Source organism: Eriocheir sinensis, chromosome 8, assembly GCF_024679095.1.
Source record: "Eriocheir sinensis breed Jianghai 21 chromosome 8, ASM2467909v1, whole genome shotgun sequence".
Lineage (NCBI taxonomy): Eukaryota > Metazoa > Arthropoda > Malacostraca > Decapoda > Varunidae > Eriocheir > Eriocheir sinensis.
Genome location: NC_066516.1, coordinates 9,076,354 through 9,095,330, shown reverse-complemented (window position 1 = coordinate 9,095,330; position 18,977 = coordinate 9,076,354). Strand labels below are relative to the sequence as shown.

The window sequence follows — 18,977 nt, the reverse complement described above, 5'->3', positions numbered from 1 at the left end:
ACGCTTCCGACACTCACCGTTACATAATTTCAAGTGCACCTAGAACCAACACCGTTACCTGTGTGTGTGTGTGTGTGTGTGTGTGTGTGTGTGTGTGTGTGTGTGTGTGTGTGTGTGTTAAATGCCGCACCAATATAGACCATAGATTCGAAAAGTAAACACAAGTACTATATTGTATAAGAATAGTATATTTCCAAACATATACCAGACGTCACTTACACATCTCATTAAAACAACGAGGGACCACAATTTCATCATCATAATTTATGTATTTTCATCGTTATTGTAGTTTATCTGATGAGTAACAATTGCTAATGAAACAATAATGACTGTAACATCGTGGTAGGGTCTGCATCGAGTCCGTTGTCTGGGTCATTGAGGTGGGCTGGGGCGGGCTGGGGCAGGCTTAATTAAGGATCATCTAGGCTCCTTGGGTCAGCCTGGTCGAAGTGGCGTTGTGGGTGTGAATGCGGCAGGCGGGGAAGGCCGAGGCGCAAGTCTGGTCGGAGCGTCGACCCTCTTTTGCCGCCTCCAGTATCGCTGACGTTTCCCCAGGTAACACTCGACTCATGACGTTGCTGGAAAGGTTGTGAGTACAACTATTTAAATCAAACTACTCCAACAAACATAAGGTCAGCAACAGCAACAAATGTAAAAGACAACAAGAATAGCATTACACTACTATTACTACTACTACTACTACTACTAGCTACACCCCGATCCTGCAGTACCTGAACAGAGTACCAAACACCCTTCCCGCCACGCCGTATTCTAGCGTCAGGGCGCGGTTCGTCTCGCATATTCTCGTCTGTACGCAGTCCACGTCGCCGTCCCACCAGTTCTCCTATTTGGGTGATATTATTATTATTATTATTATTATTATTATTATTATTATTATTATTATTATTATTATTGGTCTGAGAAGGTTTGGCCATGGGCGAAGGAAAGGTGTGTTATGTATTATATCAGGAGAGCGATGCTGAGTATATGGAGCTGCCAGGCAAGAGGAAAAGAAAGTTAAAGAGAAGGTTTATGTGTGTGGTGAGGGGGAACGTGCAGGAGCTAGGTTGGCGTGACGCAGGATGATGCATAAGACAAGAAAAGATGGGAAAGAATGATCCGATGTGGCGAAATTAAAGGGAGCTGCCAAAAGAGGATATGTTTGCATTATAATTTCTATTGTAATTAAGTTTAATGAGCATATCATAACTCAAATCCAATGATGCTATTTTGACGTGAATTCCGGTTGTATTTCATGTGTGTGTGTGTGTGTGTGTGTGTGTGTGTGTGTGTGTTTCTCTTCTCTCATCTCCCAGGCTTACCAAGAGAGGTGGGAGGAGGCGCGGCAGGGCGTCGTACAGGTGGTCGCTGCCGCCCTCGCTGATGAAGGTGAGGATGTCTGGCTCGGCCCACCACCCGCCTACCCACCGCTTCCTGCGCCGCATGGGCGGCGGGGTCGTCACGTCCTCGATGATGTCCTGCCATGGGGACGAAGGCGGTAGGTGGTCATGTACTTGTTTAGGGTCTGCTTACCGCGGTGCTTAGTTATGACTTATTAATTCGTTATTATTATTATTATTATTATTATTATTATTATTATTATTATTATTATTATTATTATTATTATTATTATTATTATTATGATTATTATTATTATTATTATTATTATTATTATTATTATTATTATTATTATTATTATTACTATTACTATTATTACTACTACAACTACTACTACTACTACTACTACTACTACTACTATTATTATTATTATTATTATTATTATTATTATTATTATTATTATTATTATTATTATTATTATTATTATTATTATTATTATTATTATTATTTATTATTATTATTATTATTATTATTATTATTATTATTATTATTATTATTATTATTATTATTATTATTATTATTGGTATTACTATTATTATTATTTACGATCTTTTTCGTGCGAAAGAAACACTACGAGGAAAGAATCATATCTGTTAAGGATCGATGACACGTCACAAACGAGATATTACGGCACAAAATTAGTGTACGAGCAAGTAAATTCAAACTACGTCAATTTTTTTTCCAAGAGCGTTAATGTTGTGCGAAAAAGGAATGAGCTCCCACTTTCAGCGGTTCAGTGAAACACGACTGATCGATTTTAAAGTATAAACCCGAACGCACCCTTCCTGCACCTTAACATCCGCTAAAGCAGAAATGCAACTTATTGGTGGCTGTTGGAGGTTGTTTCTCTTAGGGGTGACTGATCACCTAGTGTGGACCATAAAGCTACGAGTGTGAGCTGAATAGCTATGTAAATCTATGTGTTTTCCTATCCGTCTCTCACGTAACTCACTCTGAGTATGTCCACGAAGAGTATGAAGCCGATCAGGGCCAAGGCCGAGTTACAGTCCACGTAGCGAGACACGCTGTGGAAGGAATAAAACAAGGTATTTGTATACATATGTATAGACCTGTAAGTATGTATATATATATATATATATATATATATATATATATATATATATATATATATATATATATATATATATATATATATATATATATGGTTTATGGGAAGTTAAGTCGTCGAAGGCTCTGATTATCAAAGTTAAATCATTACCGCCACACTACCACAAAATGGGGACTCACCCGTAACCGCTGGCGGCCATCGCCTCGCCGTACCCCGATCTTGCTGAACCTGAAATTAAACAAAATGTAACCATGCTTTTTGTAGTGCCTTACAGAGCTTCTGTTTTGTTCACTACGTTATGGATCTTCGTATGCCTTTGAAGGGAGAACTGAGAGATGATCTGATGTGGTCCCTGAACACATCACATGTAATCTCATTGACAGAAAACGATGAAATTTAAGCTATGGCTGTTCTCGTTGCTGTTATTGATAATACTGATTAAAGTGATAGTGTACATTTTCCAAACTGAGCGATGCACGGTTTCTTCTTCAGTTAATTGAGGTAATTGCCCAAAAAATTCAGGTGCGGCTCAGTCTGGATTTCCTTTTGCATTCACGACCTCATGTCAAGCCTCTAATAACACAACGTAGTGAGGCTTCTCAACCAATAATTATTTACCTGTCTGATGGGGGCGGCGACCCAGTGTGTGAGCAGCGTCCGGCGATCCGCTGCTGGGTCGCGACCCGCACTCTGAAGGACCTTGCCCCAAAGTACCGAAGTTGATTTGTTTCTATTTGGTCCTATACATTACTTTCATGATCCTGCTGGAAGTCTTTTTGTCGAACTTCGTAGAGTAATTACATATTTCTCCAACTTTCCGACAATGGCGTTGGGACCCGTGCCACGAAAACCTGAGCGGCACAACTCGGGACTCACCGAAGGACATGGTGGTGACGACACGCTCCCCTCAGAAGCTTGCAAGGCGGCTCCTCGTCACACGTTGGCAGTTTGCAATAATAGCACCACTTAGCGCAAACTACAGACGGTCACAGCGCGGAGGGAGGAAGGGATGTGTGATCATCATGGGCAGGGGAGACGGAGCGATAAAGAACCGTTCAGCGGAGGCACGTCACCCAGTACGAGATCCACGCCTGGCTCGTGCGTGTGGCAGCGCGGCGGAATAATTGTTTGTGCCCTTATCTGGGAGAAGTGAATTAACGCCGTTACTGAATGAAATCTATAATCTTATTTCCAGTTTCCCCCTTAGGCAATTAATCTTTTTCCACCTGTTATTCCATTCTCTTCGTGCATGTTGTCGCTGCTCTGCGCTTTTTGGTTCCCTGTTCTTTTATTTCCATGATTTTTCCTCATATTTATTTCGGCACTTTTGCGTTTTCTTGCTTTTAAATATTGTAAGCACATAATACTAGCTATAATCTATTAATTGAAGAGATAAATTATTACTTTTCAACTGTAGGACAATTCGCTTTTTTCTTTTCGTGCCTGGGTTTGCTCTAATTATTTGTCCTAAGTCTACGTCTATCTTCATTCATATTGACCTGCCTTCCTACCTACACACCTTTATACTTACATACATACATACATTCTTATATGGACACATACATACTTACATACATACACACATGAATGGTTATGTTGCGAAAGTAGCTGGACGTGATATACACTTGATTTGCTTTTCCGCGGATTAAAAAAAAAAACCCTTCTACCCCCTTACTTCCCCCTACACCCAATTATACCCACCCCAACCCTACCCCGACCCCCCTTACACTCACTAAACACCCCCTTCACCCCCTCACACCCCTTTACACCCCTACGTCTTCATGTGGTTCGTCTGCACTTGTTCTTCCCGCTCATCACAGTGACCACCCCGGCGAGGCACCATATATTTTTTTCTTGTTTTTACAGCAAAGGGGAAAAAAAAAAAACGAAGACAAAAATGACCGCTAATCACTGCTCACATATATATATATATATATATATATATATATATATATATATATATATATATATATATATATATATATATAGATATATATATATATATATATATATATATAAAAGAAGTAATGAGGATCTGCCAAAAGAGAGAATGTAAGCATACTGTCCACTCATTAGGTCAGTGTTTGTTTTCCGATTCATAAAAAAAATGGGAGTATTGTTTGAGGAAGCAGCAATTATGGTGGATTTTTGTTCAATTAATGTGGGTGAGTGTCTCTACTACTATTACTAATATTACTACTACTACTACTACTACTACTACTACTACTACTACTACTACTACTACTACTACTACTACTACTACTACTACTACTAATACTACTACTACCACTACTACTACTACTACTACTACTACTACTACTACTACTACTACTACTACTACTACTACTACTACTACATAAATGATACTGGTGCTGCTGTGACTGTTGTTTTGTCATCGTTGTTGTTACTGTCAATGTTGTGACTGTCTTAGAAAAAAAAAAGAACTTCGCCTCATCGCTCGCAAAACGTCTTCCGTAACCTCCGTTTCACGCGCAGGGATCCGAGAGCCAACCAGTCAATTCTCTTTCTTATCCACGTTGATCTGGGAGGGAACGGGCGTCCACTCCTGGGGCTTTGGTTTACTGTTAGAGCCGAGGGAGGGATGCCGAGGAAGGATAGGCGGATGCAAAAATGAGGTGAGGCGGCGAGGGGTGTATAAGGAAATCAGGATGCTGTGGCAGGAGACTTAGAAAAACATAAGAACATAAGGAGTCTACAAAGAACATAAGGACCCTGCAAGAACATCAGAGGTCATATTGAACATTTCGGCGCCCAAGCACTCACATTTGACTAGGCTTTCTCAGGAATTTTGGGCATTTCTAGGGATAGTTTTATGACGTTGGTGGTAGTTTAACCCTTCTTCTGTACCATGAACCTAAAAAAACACGCATAAGAACCTGACTAATCTCCTTTTCGGCCTTGGGAATGATTGATGTGAGGGGTGGAGGCGTCTGAGAATACCAAAGAGTCTCCAATGATTATAAGGATACTGCAAGAGCTAGAGGAAGAGCGGAAAGGGTGGATGGGCTTAGGGGCGAAGGGAGGCAGAGAGGGATTGTAGTGGCGCCTGTGGTTGTGGGTTAGGGAGGGTAGTGACCTGGGTGTAGGTGTGTAGGTATACGGGTAGCAGTGCCAGGGGCTGTGAGGGTGGCAGCGGTACGGGGTTGGGGCGTGAAGCAGCGGGTGGTATGCTGTAGAAGGCAAGGACATGGAGGATAGACTTCGTGGATGCGGAAAAGAAGAAAATAAGAAAAAAAAAGAGGAGGCGAGGCAATAGAGGATAGGTTTGGTGGATGAGGAAAAGAAGAAAAAAGAAATAAAGAAATAAATTAGGAGGCAAGGCAATGGAGGATAGGACTTGGTGGATGCGGAAAGGAAGAAAAAGAAGAAAAATAAAATAAAAAGAGGAGGTCAGGCAATAGAGGATAGGTTTGGTGGATGCGGAAAAGAAGTAAAGGAGAAACAGAGAGATAAATGAGGAGGCGAGGCAATGGAGGATAAGCTTGGTGGATGCGGATTGCGGAAAAGAAGAAAAAGATGAAAAGAAAATGATAAAAAAATAGAAAAGAAGAAGAAAATGAATTGAAAGAAGGGCATCATACACCTGGTGCCACACAAGGGACAGCGAGTTAAAAATGTCTTGGAAATAACTTACAAGTCTTCCTTAACTTTTGCATTACAGCCAATCATTTTTTATACAACAAAGGAGACAGCTCAAGGGCACACACAAAAATAAAACAATAATAAAAAAAGTCCGCTACTCGCTGCTCCTAAAAAGAATCAAAAGAGGTGCCCAAAAGAAGGGTCAGTTACTTGCTGCAGTTCGTTCTCCTCCTTGAGCGTCTAATGAGAGGAATTTTGCACTTTGCCTCCTTCCTGAAAATCGACCTCTGTGTTTTGGACGTTAAAGAATAAACCAGTAACAGGAATGTACTAGAATTTATTTATATCGGCATCATTTGAACGAATATAACTTCAACATGTTTCTACTTTATTTTCTCACTTTCATATTTTAGTTTTATATTTTCTCTCTATCCTATAAATTACCTATGTTATTATTTTTTTTCCTGCGTCCCTGATCCAGTTGGTTCTCCCACATTAAGGGCTGTCCTGCCGTCCTGAAGTGATAAGTCAACCCTCCTCTTTTCATTCCTCCCACGTCGCACTCACTTTCCACTTCCTTGTTTCTGTAGACTCCCAAGTTAATCCGAACATGCCTGTGAATGAATTGACTATGCCGGACTACTTTCCCGCATTCCTCCCATTTCGGACTTACCTCATACTTCCTAATTTCTAAAGACTTCTGAGTTATTCCGAACAGGCCTGTGAATGAGTGCCTAGGCCAGACCACCTTCCTGTCTTCCTCCCATATCGCACTTACTTCATACATCCGTATTTCTATTGCCTTCTGAACAGCGATGCCAGATTGTCGTACTCTGAAATTGCATTTATCATTTTTCGGCTCCAAGACTGTCGTAACCACACAAATAACGACAGAAAATGAAAGTTATCGTTAAAACGGTTAAATATTGATGGTTTTCATATCTCTTGGCTAGAGCTATCTGTCAGAAACTACGAAAATGCATTGCGATGAGTACGATAATTTGGCAACGCTGCTTCTGAGTTAACCCATACTTTCCTGTGCATGGTGCCGTAAACACATTAGCACTTCATGTTTGTTAGCAGGGGTACCACACGGGGTAACCACAGAAGCGATGATTCCCCCAAAGTCAACAGAGAGAGCATGGGGGGTAAAGTATTTATTTTGACTCCGAGCACGCGCTGGAACTTTTTCTTCCCTTACGAGGAGGCCAGAATACTTTATTACTTCATCTTCTACTTGTGGTTATATAATATTCCAGCATGCCTACACCGTTTTTGGTCTCGTAACGTTCTTCCAGCTCTCGTTGCCCCCACAATGATAGACTTTTGCATCCTTCCTTATTTATTGGTAGATCTTGTTTGCATGCTGTGCCTTCAAGAATGGGACTCAGGCAACGTATTTTGGAATCAGTATTCGTGGTGGTTTGGCACGACCTGGGCTAGATTTTGTTGACATAATATAGACAAGGGTATCTCATGGGTTTATGTATTTAAAGATGTATTTTATAATATATAGTTTATTATGTTATCTAAGTTACAATACAAAATCATAACACTTCATCCAGGTTGTATCACTGTGATAGTAATATAACATCATTGATCCATTCTTAACACATACAGACACTCGCTGAAATCTGTGAACAAAACTTACAAAAAACCTTTTGGGCATATTCAAGGTATTTTGACTTGCAAAGATAAACAGTCCTTGAGTTTAGGAACGCAGAACAAATATTGGCCCGTAACCACAACAGTGAACACAAGAAACGCATTTGTATTGTTCAAACACACACTCTCTCTCTCTCTCTCTCTCTCTCTCTCTCTCTCTCTCTCTCTCTTCGCTGTTTACGTCATACCGTCGAGGTGTTGCCTGACCACAGTGTTCACGTCAGCCGTCGGAACGCGGTGTCGGGGCTGCAGGGTCCGGCAGCTCGAGTATGCCGCCTCGCAGTTCACGCCTGACCTTCCCGCATTCCCGGCCTCAATTGCCCTCTGGTAGGACTCGCCATCGTTGGTAAAGGCTTTGGCCACCACCATGCTGATGACGGAGGTCGTGGAATTGGCGAGGAATGCTCCGGGAAAACCCCAAAGTAAACTTCTGGAGGCTAAAGCTTTGTTGGTCTCACAGATCGTCTTTTCGAAGCAGGTCGGGGAGTGGAAGCCGTCCGAGGCATCCACGGCGCTGTGCTGAGGACGAGACCGAATACAGGAATTAAAGAGGGAAGGAGGACGGGGAATATCAGGGAGAAAGACGAACATTTAAGGACAGCAAAGATGTTCCCATCAAATTGATCAGTAGCAAATAAACATTGATCTAGCATATTATATCGATTCCAGCCAAAGGATAAGGGGTCAAAGTGTGCTCAGTTGTGGAATTTAAATATTTCGTATTTTTTTTCACAGACTGTACAATTATGAGAGATTTGTGTGAATGCAACACAGGTACAATTAAAGGGTGTCTAAGTCCTAGCTAAAGGGAGAATATTCTGGTACTTAATGCCCGTTTAGGATAACGTTAGGAGAGTTGCAAAGTCACGAATGTTTACACAGCAAGGATTAACCACCGATGACACGTTGAACCAATGTCAAGGAGGCAGAAAATGGAACAAAAGGGAGAATTAAACTAGAGAGATACTGTTGACGCAAGGAGGAACTGCCGATGACACGCTGAGCCAATTTGAGGGTGAAAAAAACTTAAGTCAGGAAATCATAACTAGAGAGATACTGTCATCATGAGTACAGGTTATCAACGTGTATTATATTTGTTATCGAGTACTCGTAAAGAACAGAAGTGAACCTCTATCAAAGGGGAAGAAAACTGAATAAAAGGGAGAATATCATTAACCAGAGAGATGCTGTTTTCAAGGGGACAGGTAATCAACGTGTAATATATGTGTCATCTATAACTCGTAAAGAACATAAGTGGGGCCAGTTTAGGCTCACCAGCAATGGCAGCAGGAGGGCGGGGAGGGTGCCGAGGGGGCTATGGTCCGCTGCCTCTCCCCTGAACAGCGTGCCCACGAAGGAGTTCCTGAAGAATCCTCCGTCAGCCACGCTCCTTCGCCGCCTCTCTGTCGACATCGTCACCATGTTCTCGATGATGTCCTGCAGAGAAAGTTTTTTTTATTATTATTATTTTTTTTTTTACGGTGAAGGAGAAAGACCAAGCGCGAAATGGATACTAAAAAACTCATCTTCGCTTCCCATAAGTGTACATAAGATGGCAAAAAAGTTATCAGATTTATTTATAGATGCGTATTCATGTTTGTGTTGGCAATACTGACTGGTCCGCGCGCACGTGTGTGTGTGTGTTTTATGTGTGTGTATGTGTTTGCATTTCCACATCGCCCTATACGTGTTTTTTTATGTGAAAGTAAAATCGTATTACAACTCAGACAAAAAAAAGAAGATTTCCAGAGTTTTTACCAGCGTGAGGGGATGAGTGAAGATGCTGGCTGGTTCTTGCATATAAGGGGTTTTGGACATATAGGGATGAGCATGAGTAGAAAGTCGAGTGCAGGGGGGGCGGGGGGGGGAGGCATGCAGTTAGCAAGTTCAGAAGAGAGGTAGAAAATATAATGTACGAATATGGCACACTTTACATTACTTTAGGACACACACACACACACACACACACACACACACACACACACACACACACACACACACACACACTCACCCGCAGCAGTTCGATGAGTCCCAAAAGTCCGAGCAATCCCAGGGCGGAGTTACATTCTATCTCCTTCTCGTACCTGTAGTGTTATTATTATTATTATTATTATTATTATTATTATTATTATTATTATTATTATTATTATTATTATTATTATTATTATTATTATTATTATTATTATTATTATTATTATTATTATTATTATTATTATTATTATTATTATTATCATAAGTTTTGTTGTTGCTGCTTGTGTGTGTGTGTGTGTGTAGGAATGAGTATGAGGGGGGGTAGAGGGAGGGTGTACTTACCCCCCATGACCATAGCCGCTGGCGGATGCGAAACTTCCAAAGAGATCTGGGAGGAGAAGGAGGAGGAGGGAGAGGAGGAGGAGGAGGAGGGATAAAAGAAGGAGAAGGAGGAAGAGTTGAATAGAAGGAAGAAGAGGAGGAGTAGGTGGAGAGGGAGGAAGGATAGAAGGGGAAGGTGTTGAAAAGAAAATAAGGGGGAGAAGGAGGAAGAGGGGAAAACAGTGACAGAAATGAAAAACAAGTATGTAAGAAAAGACAGAAAAGAAAAAAAAGAAAATACAGAGTAGAGATTTAAAGGGTCATTGAAATATATATATAGTGCAGGTGGAGTTGATAAAGGATTGCGTAGGAGGGAGAGGACGAGAGGAGGACAGTTTTTAAAGGGAAAGGTAGAGAGAAGAGTAATAAGGGTGATAAGGGAAAAGGGGAGTAAGGGGAAAGGAAAAGGAAGGGGGGGGAGGTGAGACACAGAATCATTAATAAGGAACATGGGGATTAACACACACACACACACACACACACACACACACACACACACACACCGTATATTCTCCTCCCACCCCATCGCTCTCTCTCTCTCTCTCTCTCCCCCCTCCTCTCCTCTTGGGTCACTAACTGCACAGCCTTAAAGCAACTCGCCTCAACTTCACACAACAGCAAGAGGCGGCAAACCACAACAGTTCTTTTCAAGTGTATACGAGCCGCTCTTCTCACAGCAAAGCCACTAAGAACACCGACTCCAAGGCCTCCAATTAGCGCACCGGAACTCACGCTCTGGTAACAGTATCATCGTCGCTCGCACAGGACATTCACACTGCCTGCGAACACGCCACCTCAAGCAGCCCTGCAGCCATACGTCACGCAGGCTGGTTGCTATTGTTAGAAGCTTCCGCCCCTCACATCAAATATTCCCAGAGGCCACAAAGGTGATCATTCGGGTTCTCATGAGTGTAGTTTTTGGGGTTCATGATACAGAAGGATCAAACTGCCACCAGGGTCATAAAACTACCCATGAACAATCCCACACGCAACTCCTACGAAAGCCTTGTCATTTTTGTGGGTTTTGGGCGACGACATGTTTAAGAATACGACCATGTGCTTTCCTGTCATCGTGGTCTACCTGAACTTGTAATAGGTAGAATCAGCGCGGGTTTCTAGATGGCATGGCTCTGTCTGGGCGTCTCACCTCTCTCACTATCTACCCTCGTTGTGACAGTAATGAGGTGAACTACAATACCGTATGGCTTGCCCTATCATCGTGGTGTACAGTAGCATTATAGGAGGAAGCAACCCGTGATTTCAGAAGGCGTAGCTCTGTTTGGGCGTGTCACCTCCATCATTACCTACCCCCCTTGTGACAGTACTGAGGTCACTTTGGTAGGACATTCATACTACCTACGAACACGCCACCTCAAGCAGTCTTATCACAGCCCTATCATCGTGGTGTACAGTAGCTTATATTCAGAGTAATTAGCATTGTTTTTTTAGAAGGCGTTGCTCTGTGTCACCCCCTTTATTACCCCGTTGTGGCAGTAATGGAGTGAACTATATATTTTTTTATAGTGCATCGTGTGGCTTGTTCTTGAAGAGTCCGTCCGCCCAACCTCGTGCGTGCTATGACATCACTGTGATTAATATTCCTTCAGGCAACGTGTAGTGGGGTGACTTTTAGGAGATAAAGATATGGAGTTGATATTGAAGTTGGTTGCTAATTAGCATCAAGATGACTCTGTTTCCGAGATGTTTTTCGTTGACATTTTATGATTATTACATTTTTAAATCAAACAAATAACTACTCGAAATGACAAACTCAGTTTCAGGAAACCGGAAAAAGAAGTATATACCACTGATGTAGTTTGTAAAGTTTTTGCGTTTTAGCTTACAATTCAAAGCGCGGGATCATAAATCGTTACAAATAATTCCATTCATATTCAAATTACTATTTCTGCAAAAACAACCTATAAAAAACAAACTGGAATATTGTATTCTAACACAAAGACTGTAGAAATCAATTGATATGAATCTAAAGGAAAGAACAGAAGCGAACTTACCACTCATTTCGTCTCCCTTCCTCGCCAAGCACTTGTGTAATTAGTCTTCTGATCTTCGCCGCCGCCGCCTGTGTGTTGATCGCATCCGCCGCCTCTCGCTCGCCACTGAAGCTGCTGAGGTGTGGACGGGGCGGGTTCTGCAGGGAGGGTGGGAACGGGGCGAGGTGGGCAGCGCTCGGAGCCAATGATGCTTCCACCGCCGCTCAACAGATGGCGGCGTGATCTCTCTCGTTCGCTCCTTGTTTACCAACACCATGCTGCGCCAGGGATGAGTGACTCAGGAAAATTCTAAATAGCCACCTTGGAAACTCATAACTCTTTTCTACTGTATTATTTTGGCTTGGATGAGTTGCATAGCGGATTTACCGACGATGGCGACGTGTTTATTATACTGGTTGGTGTCTTTGTTGATATCCGCAAGTGTGAGAGGTGTACTAGTGGTTGTGCTTATTGTTGTGGTTGTGTTGTGATTTTATCTATTACAAAGAGGCTGGGTGGTCATGGTGGCTCAGGTGCTGGTCATGTATGTGGTGCAGGAGGAGCAAGAGAATGAGGCGTGACCTGCCCTGCCCCCGGTCATAACAGGACTACAGGATAGCCTGGAGAGGGCCACGTGCTACCACTAACCCTAGCGAGAGAGAGAGAGAGAGAGAGAGAGAGAGAGAGAGAGAGAGAGAGAGAGAGAGAGAGAGAGAGAGAGAGAGAGAGAGAGAGAGAGAGAGAGAGAGAGAGAGAGAGAGAGAGAGAGAGAGAGAGAGAGAGAGAGAGAGAGAGAATTTACTTGTTTAAACTTTAACTTTAGCGCTATTATTTCTTGTTCACTTCACTTGGTCAGTTATAAACGATTTAGATTCATCTCCATTCGTAAAACCATGAAGTGTTTTTAAACACTCGATTAGTTTCCCCCAGTGGCGGCGTTTCTCAAGACGGAACATATTAAGACATTAGAGCCTTTCCTCGCAGGGCGTGGTGTGTCAGGAAGCGTTAGTCTTGTTTGCGACTGCTGAAAAAGAACCATGCTGTAAATAGTCCATGTGATTGCGCTGTCACGTTCTCGGACCATAAGCGGAACAAACATTCACTACAGTTACCGCCACTGCATGGGGCCTGGCTGACGGCTGGACACCAAACAGGCTCAGGACGCCACTCGCGAAAAGAACAGTTACTCATGTAGGGCTACGAGCGGCCGATGAGACAGAGTGATGTTTGCTTTAGAGTTTCGTGGACATGTGTTGGAGGACGGGGTGGAGTGGTGGCGAGGGGGGATAACGGAACGCGAGGGAAGGAAGGAGACACAAGGACGAGGCGTGTCTTGCGGGGGCGGCATGAACATCTACTTGAGTGTGCTGAACAAACAGTGGAAAGTGTTGGGTGGCAAGAAAGAGAAGGAGAATCTATTAATGACGATGAAAAGAAGAATGGACGTCTAGTGAAAAGGGAGAGGCAAAGACGAGGTGTATGGCTTATTAAGGGCTTATAAGGTTGGTGTGTTGGTAGTGTAGAGCGGTAAGAAAGAGAAGGAGAATCTATTAATGACGATGATAAGAAGAATGGACGTCTAAGGAAAGGGGAGAGGCAAGGACGAGGTGAATGACTCCAAGGGTTCCACCTCCACCTCTCACATCAACAATATTCAAATGCCAAAAAGGAGATCAATCGGGCTCTCATGAGTGTTCTTTCAGATACACGGGTATAGAAGAAGGGTCAAACTCCCATCAGGATTATTAAACTACCCCTGGAAATACTAAAAACGCCTACGAAAACCATGCCACATAATATGTGTAGGTACTTGGGCGCCGAAATGTTTAAGAATATGACCCAAAGAATTTACACACAAAGCGACGAGGAAACAGTAAAATATGTCGAGAGGTGAGGCAGCGAAGAGGGAGAAGTGTTGGTAGCGATGAGATGAAAACTTTAAGTCTCAGGGAACGGGAAAGATGTTAACGATATAGCAAACAATATGTGAGGAGAGGAATGGCGGAGGTATAGGAAAGGTGGCAGCAGGTAACGGGGTGGTGGTATAAGGTGTGTGAGCCGGCATGCAACCTCCTAATAGTGGCGGTGAGGTAAAAGTGGACAAGAGTAACGCTAATAGCTGTGGCGGCGCCTGCAGGGAAGTGTCTCAGATGGTGTTGCTGTAGTGGGTGAAGGTCCGCGTCGAGGGGAAACTTGCGTGTGACATAGCGCGTAAGTTAGGGTAAAGGAGAGGAACAAACAGTGGGTCAAGTCTGGCAGCTGCCCAACTAACAGGGGCGTTCCAGACGAAGCTACTGGGATAGAACGACGAGGAAGAAAAGAATGGGGAACTGTACTCGTAGAAGGCAATGCTGGGAAACCTACTGAAGCGAAAAAGGAGGAAGAGGAGGAAAGATAGCAGAAAGAGAAGGACGAAAATGAGGAAATTATGGAGAAGGAAGAGAAGGAGGGGGAGGAAGACGAAGGATGGCAGATGAAGAGGGAGAAGGAGTACGAAGAGGAAGTTATGAAGAAAGTGGAAAAGAAAGAAGAGGAGAAGGAGAGCTAGGGAGAGAGGGAAACGAAGGAGTCGCAAAAGGAGGAGGAGGAGGAGGAGGAGGACGAGAACGAGGACTTTATGAGGGAAGAAAAGGAGAAGACAAACGAAGGCGAAGGATGATACCAAAAGGAGGAGCGGGAAGAAGAAGACGAGGATGAGAATGATGATGAGGAGGAGAAGAATGAGGAAAATTATGAGAACGAGGAAGTAGAGGAATACAAAAGATAGGAAAACGAAGGAAAACGAAGGATAGCATGGCAGAGAGATGGAGGATAATGAGTAGAGAGAAAGAAAGGAGGAGGAGGAAGAGAGACAGAAGGAGGAAGAGAGTAAGGCAGACACAGGATAGCAGGACGAGGCAGTGGGCCAGGAGGCTTCAAGTAGCGGCAGTGGCACGCGCCCGTTACCTCCCTCAGGTGGGTGGACGCCAGAGTGGGTCAGGTGGAGGTCGAGGTGAGTCCCAAGTGCCCGCCCTGCCCGACCCTGAGGAGGAGGAGGAGGAGGAGGAAGGGAGATGGATACATGAATAAGTAATGAGGTAGGGAGGTTGATAAAGATGTTGTGAATAAGAAAATAGAGGCTAACAGAGAAGGAGGAGGAGGAGGAAGAGGAGGAGGAGGAGGAAGGAGAGGAAGATGGATAGATGAATGAGTAGAGATGGAGGCTGAGATGGTTATTTTGCGTACGACGATGGAGACTAACTGAGAAGGAATAGGAGGAGGAGGAGGAGGAGAGGGAGAATGAAGAGGAATGAGGAGAGATATGATTTAAAAGGGAGATGTGAGCACGCGAATAGGGACTAACGGTGAAGGAAGAGAAGGAGAAGGAAGAGGAGGGGGAGGAAGAGGAGGATGTGAGGAAAGAGGCACCTACATACACCTACAGAGAGGATGTAAGGAGGAGGAGGAGGAGGAGGAGGAGGATAATTTTGAAATATAAGGAACTGCGAAAAAGAAGGCCTTCATTATCATCCTATAACAACAGTGAAAATATACGAGAAAGAAAATTATTACAGAAAGGCGGATGAACAACGTGATGGTTATGGAGTGTGAAAAAATGACACAATTGGGTGATTTTAAAGGATGTGGAGATGAAGGGAATGACTTATGGTAGCCTAAGGGTACTGGTGGTAATGACTCTCTTGGTGGTAATGGTTGGGGTGATAAGTGGGTGGTGGTGGTGGTTGAGGTGGGACTGAAGGTGGTGGTGTGCGGTGGGTTGGGAAAAGAGGGTTAAGTTTATGTCTATATGGATGCGGTTGATGGGCAAAGGAACGGTGCGGGGATGGGTTAAAAGGGTGAATGACGGTGGTGATTCTGGTTGAATAATGGAACGAAGGAGTGGAAAGGAGTAAGAAGGGAGTGGCTGAAGGTAATATATAAAAGGAGTTACATTCTTAAACACTTCTGAGTCCAAGCACACACATTCGACAAGGGTTCCGTAGGAGTTTTCGGGCATTTCCAGAGATAATTTTATGACCCTGGTAGTAGTTTGACCATTCTTCTGTACCATGAGTGTGAAAAAAACACTCACTGAACCCCGATTGATCTTGTTTTCAGCCTTTGGAAATAATTGCTTTGAGAGATGGAAGCGTCTGAGAATATCGACTAAGATATGGGTGAAGGGATATAGGGAAGAGTGGTGTAGGGAGAAAAAGGGATGGTTCAAGTTGATGATTCTGGTTGAATAATGATTGGTTGTTGTTGTTGTCGGTGGTGGTGGTTGATGGTGGCGGGGAATGAGATGTGGGAGGTGATGGAGGAGAGGTGGAAGGAGATGTAGGGATGGTTGAAAATTGTGATGCTATGATGTTGGTTGAAGAATGGTTGATGGTTGTGGTGCCAGTGGTGGTTGATGATGGTGTTTAGGGAGGTTATGAGTGGTGATGTAAAGAGGAGTGATGTACGGAGAAGTGTTGATTAAAAATGGTGATGCTGGTTGAAGAATAAACAGTTGATAGTGGGGAGGGTTATTGTGGTGGTTGCTGGTGGTGATGTAGGAAGTATTGAATGTTTATGTAGGGAAGAAGGCCGTGGGGTATGAGGGAGCGCTGACGTAGCCCCGGCGGTGAGGATGCGAAGAGGACCCGCCAGTGGCCTGATGGGATGGGAGGTAACTGTGCAGGGCCAGGGATTAGCCAGCCAAGCCACGGTCCATCAGGAATTGTGGAGCGAGTCTGAGTCATTGCACAGCGAATTATCGTGCTCCTATTTACATTCCAGCCAGTATGATTTATGTTAATTGTTATCAGTTTATGTCATCTAGTTTCTTATTGGCCTCGGTGTGCCTTCGGTGGACGAAAAAATAAATGCAAAGAAATATGAGCGTAAAATAGAACATACGTATTTTCAGTATCAGTGGCATTAATCTTAACATGGTTGGTGTAGAGTTCTTATTTTAAAGTTTGAAGCATATCAGTACTAATTATAGAACCTCTTCAATAGTGGTTATGTTTTTTTGGACTTATACCGACCAAGGAATGGGTTTAGGAATGTAGGGAGGAAAGGTGTAAGGAGAAGGGATGGTTGAAGATGATGATGCTGGTGGAAGAATACATAGTTAGTGGTGGTGGTGGTGGTGGCTGCATTTTACACAATTTTTCCTCTTCTAGGCAGCAGCGGGCGCATCACGGCCTCACGAGACCCACGGAGGCGTATCGCTCGTCGCCTGCCGCCAGACACGCGCTGGGCCACGGGCGTGATGGCTTAACACGCTCCCCTTTGCCAGGTCTCCTCCCTCCCTGCTCCCTCCTATGCTCCTCTCGGGCCAGCTTTCCGCTCCATGCCGCACGACCCGCTGCTCCCTTGGCTCCGCTTCCTGCTCGCGGCACGCCTCGCTCGACGCCCCTCGCGTGCGCCTGACAGCTCCTGCACGGACGCGGATCAGCGGCCAGGCGAGGCTTAGGTAATCCGCGGCTCCTTCCCACTTTGCATGGCATGGAGCGGGGGCTTTGTTTTGACAGCAGAGTTTCCCTTTGAAGAAAAAAGTTTAGTATTTATCCTATTTCCTTGTTTATTATATACGGTATTAGTTTCAGTGATTAATATGTTTTCTTTAGAGTTTTCTCATTATATGTATGAAACTTGTGATGTGTGGTGTCGTTATGAGGCCTCATTGTTGGAACTATTTTGCACACGTTTGTGATAATTCGCCCGTCCACATGTTTGGGCTCCTCCAATCTGTTCCCAACTTACACCGAGTATTCTTTTAAGTACTTTTAATATGACAAAAATATTTACAACCAACGCCGTGCACAACACACTTCCCTACCACATGATGCCACATCACATCCCCCCGCGCCGCACACCACCGAGCACATCACACCATTACTACTCACTTGACCCCAAATATGAAGAAACTGGTAAAATATGGAAGATCTATTGAGTGCCCACTCTCAAAAAAGGCTTTGCCCAGCATCCATTTGGTTATATGTAACCAAACATCAGCAACACAGCGACTGTGCTCTTCCTACATCGTCTATAGGGAGGGGCTTCTCGTCTGATTTTGGGTCAACTGAGGTGGTGTAGTATAACCATAGTGCCACTGCCAGGATCATATATAGACTTACCATTATCCACTACTATAGACATTACCACACCACACCGCCACTACCACTGCTACTATCACCACCACCAACACCAATCACCAACGCATATAGCTACCACACCTCCACCTCCACCATCATTACCACCATTACCACCACCGCCATCAACATCACCACCACCAACAGCAACAACACACCTGCGTCCACGGCACACCTGGCCACAAACACCTATCCCTTTAATTACGAGAGGCCCCGCGGGCATACCTGAGCCAATCAAGTGGATCGTCTAATCGAGGCCTCATAACGATGACTTAGGAACGCAGGGAAAGGGGGGAGGAGGTCGTCGTCATCATCGTCATCGTCGTCGTCATCATCGTCATCGTCGTCGTCATCATCATCATCGTCGTCTTGTTCCTCTTGTTCTTGTTCTTTTCATCCCCATCATCATTATTATCATCATCATCATCATCATCTTATTTCTTGTTCTTATTCATATTTTTTGTTCTTTTTGTTCTTTTTTCTTCTTGTTCTTGATCTTGTTCTTGTTCTTCATTCTCATCATCATCATCATCATCGTCGTCATCATCATAATGGACAAAAAAAAATAATATGAGCAGTAAAAGCTGAATGAAGAAATACAGATCATGCGAGTGTAGTGCGATGAATTATACGTATTTGATCACACAATTTAGAAGCCACGGTAATTTTCCATCTTGTTGAGCAGGGTGAAGGTTCATTGCTTGTGTTGTTTATGGAGCGGGCAATAAAAAGAGATAAATATTTGTCTATTAACGAGAAAATTGTTTGTTAGCTAAA

General features: G+C 43.7%; 2 protein-coding genes across 2 annotated transcripts; both read right to left on the bottom strand.

The window, feature by feature from the left end:
- Positions 1–168: 168 nt before the first annotated feature.
- On the bottom strand, positions 169–3,545 carry LOC126995758 (uncharacterized). Its single transcript, XM_050855635.1, has 6 exons — positions 3,344–3,545; positions 2,647–2,695; positions 2,351–2,423; positions 1,323–1,478; positions 732–844; positions 169–578 (listed from the first exon to the last, which is right to left on the bottom strand). The coding sequence occupies exons 1-6, from the start codon at positions 3,351–3,353 to the stop codon at positions 422–424; spliced, it is 558 nt and encodes a 185-aa protein (XP_050711592.1). The 5' UTR covers positions 3,354–3,545; the 3' UTR covers positions 169–421.
- A 4,036-nt stretch (positions 3,546–7,581) lies between these two features.
- On the bottom strand, positions 7,582–12,406 carry LOC126995757 (uncharacterized). The gene is made up of 5 exons (XM_050855634.1): positions 12,100–12,406; positions 10,049–10,094; positions 9,747–9,819; positions 9,011–9,172; positions 7,582–8,254 (listed from the first exon to the last, which is right to left on the bottom strand). The coding sequence occupies exons 1-5, from the start codon at positions 12,104–12,106 to the stop codon at positions 7,913–7,915; spliced, it is 630 nt and encodes a 209-aa protein (XP_050711591.1). The 5' UTR covers positions 12,107–12,406; the 3' UTR covers positions 7,582–7,912.
- Between the last annotated feature and the right edge of the window lie 6,571 nt (positions 12,407–18,977).

What these genes read in the sequence shown, in the direction of transcription:
- LOC126995757 (XM_050855634.1), bottom strand. An exon ending in AGCGGCTATGGTCATGGGGG is followed by an intron (nt 9,820 to 10,048) that starts GTAAGTACACCC and finishes ATAACACTACAG; the next exon opens with GTACGAGAAGGAGATAGAAT. An exon ending in CCCTCCTGCTGCCATTGCTG is followed by an intron (nt 8,255 to 9,010) that starts GTGAGCCTAAAC and finishes TCTCGTCCTCAG; the next exon opens with CACAGCGCCGTGGATGCCTC.
- LOC126995758 (XM_050855635.1), bottom strand. An exon ending in TCTTCGTGGACATACTCAGA is followed by an intron (nt 1,479 to 2,350) that starts GTGAGTTACGTG and finishes TCCCCATGGCAG; the next exon opens with GACATCATCGAGGACGTGAC. An exon ending in GTGTTTGGTACTCTGTTCAG is followed by an intron (nt 579 to 731) that starts GTACTGCAGGAT and finishes CAACCTTTCCAG; the next exon opens with CAACGTCATGAGTCGAGTGT.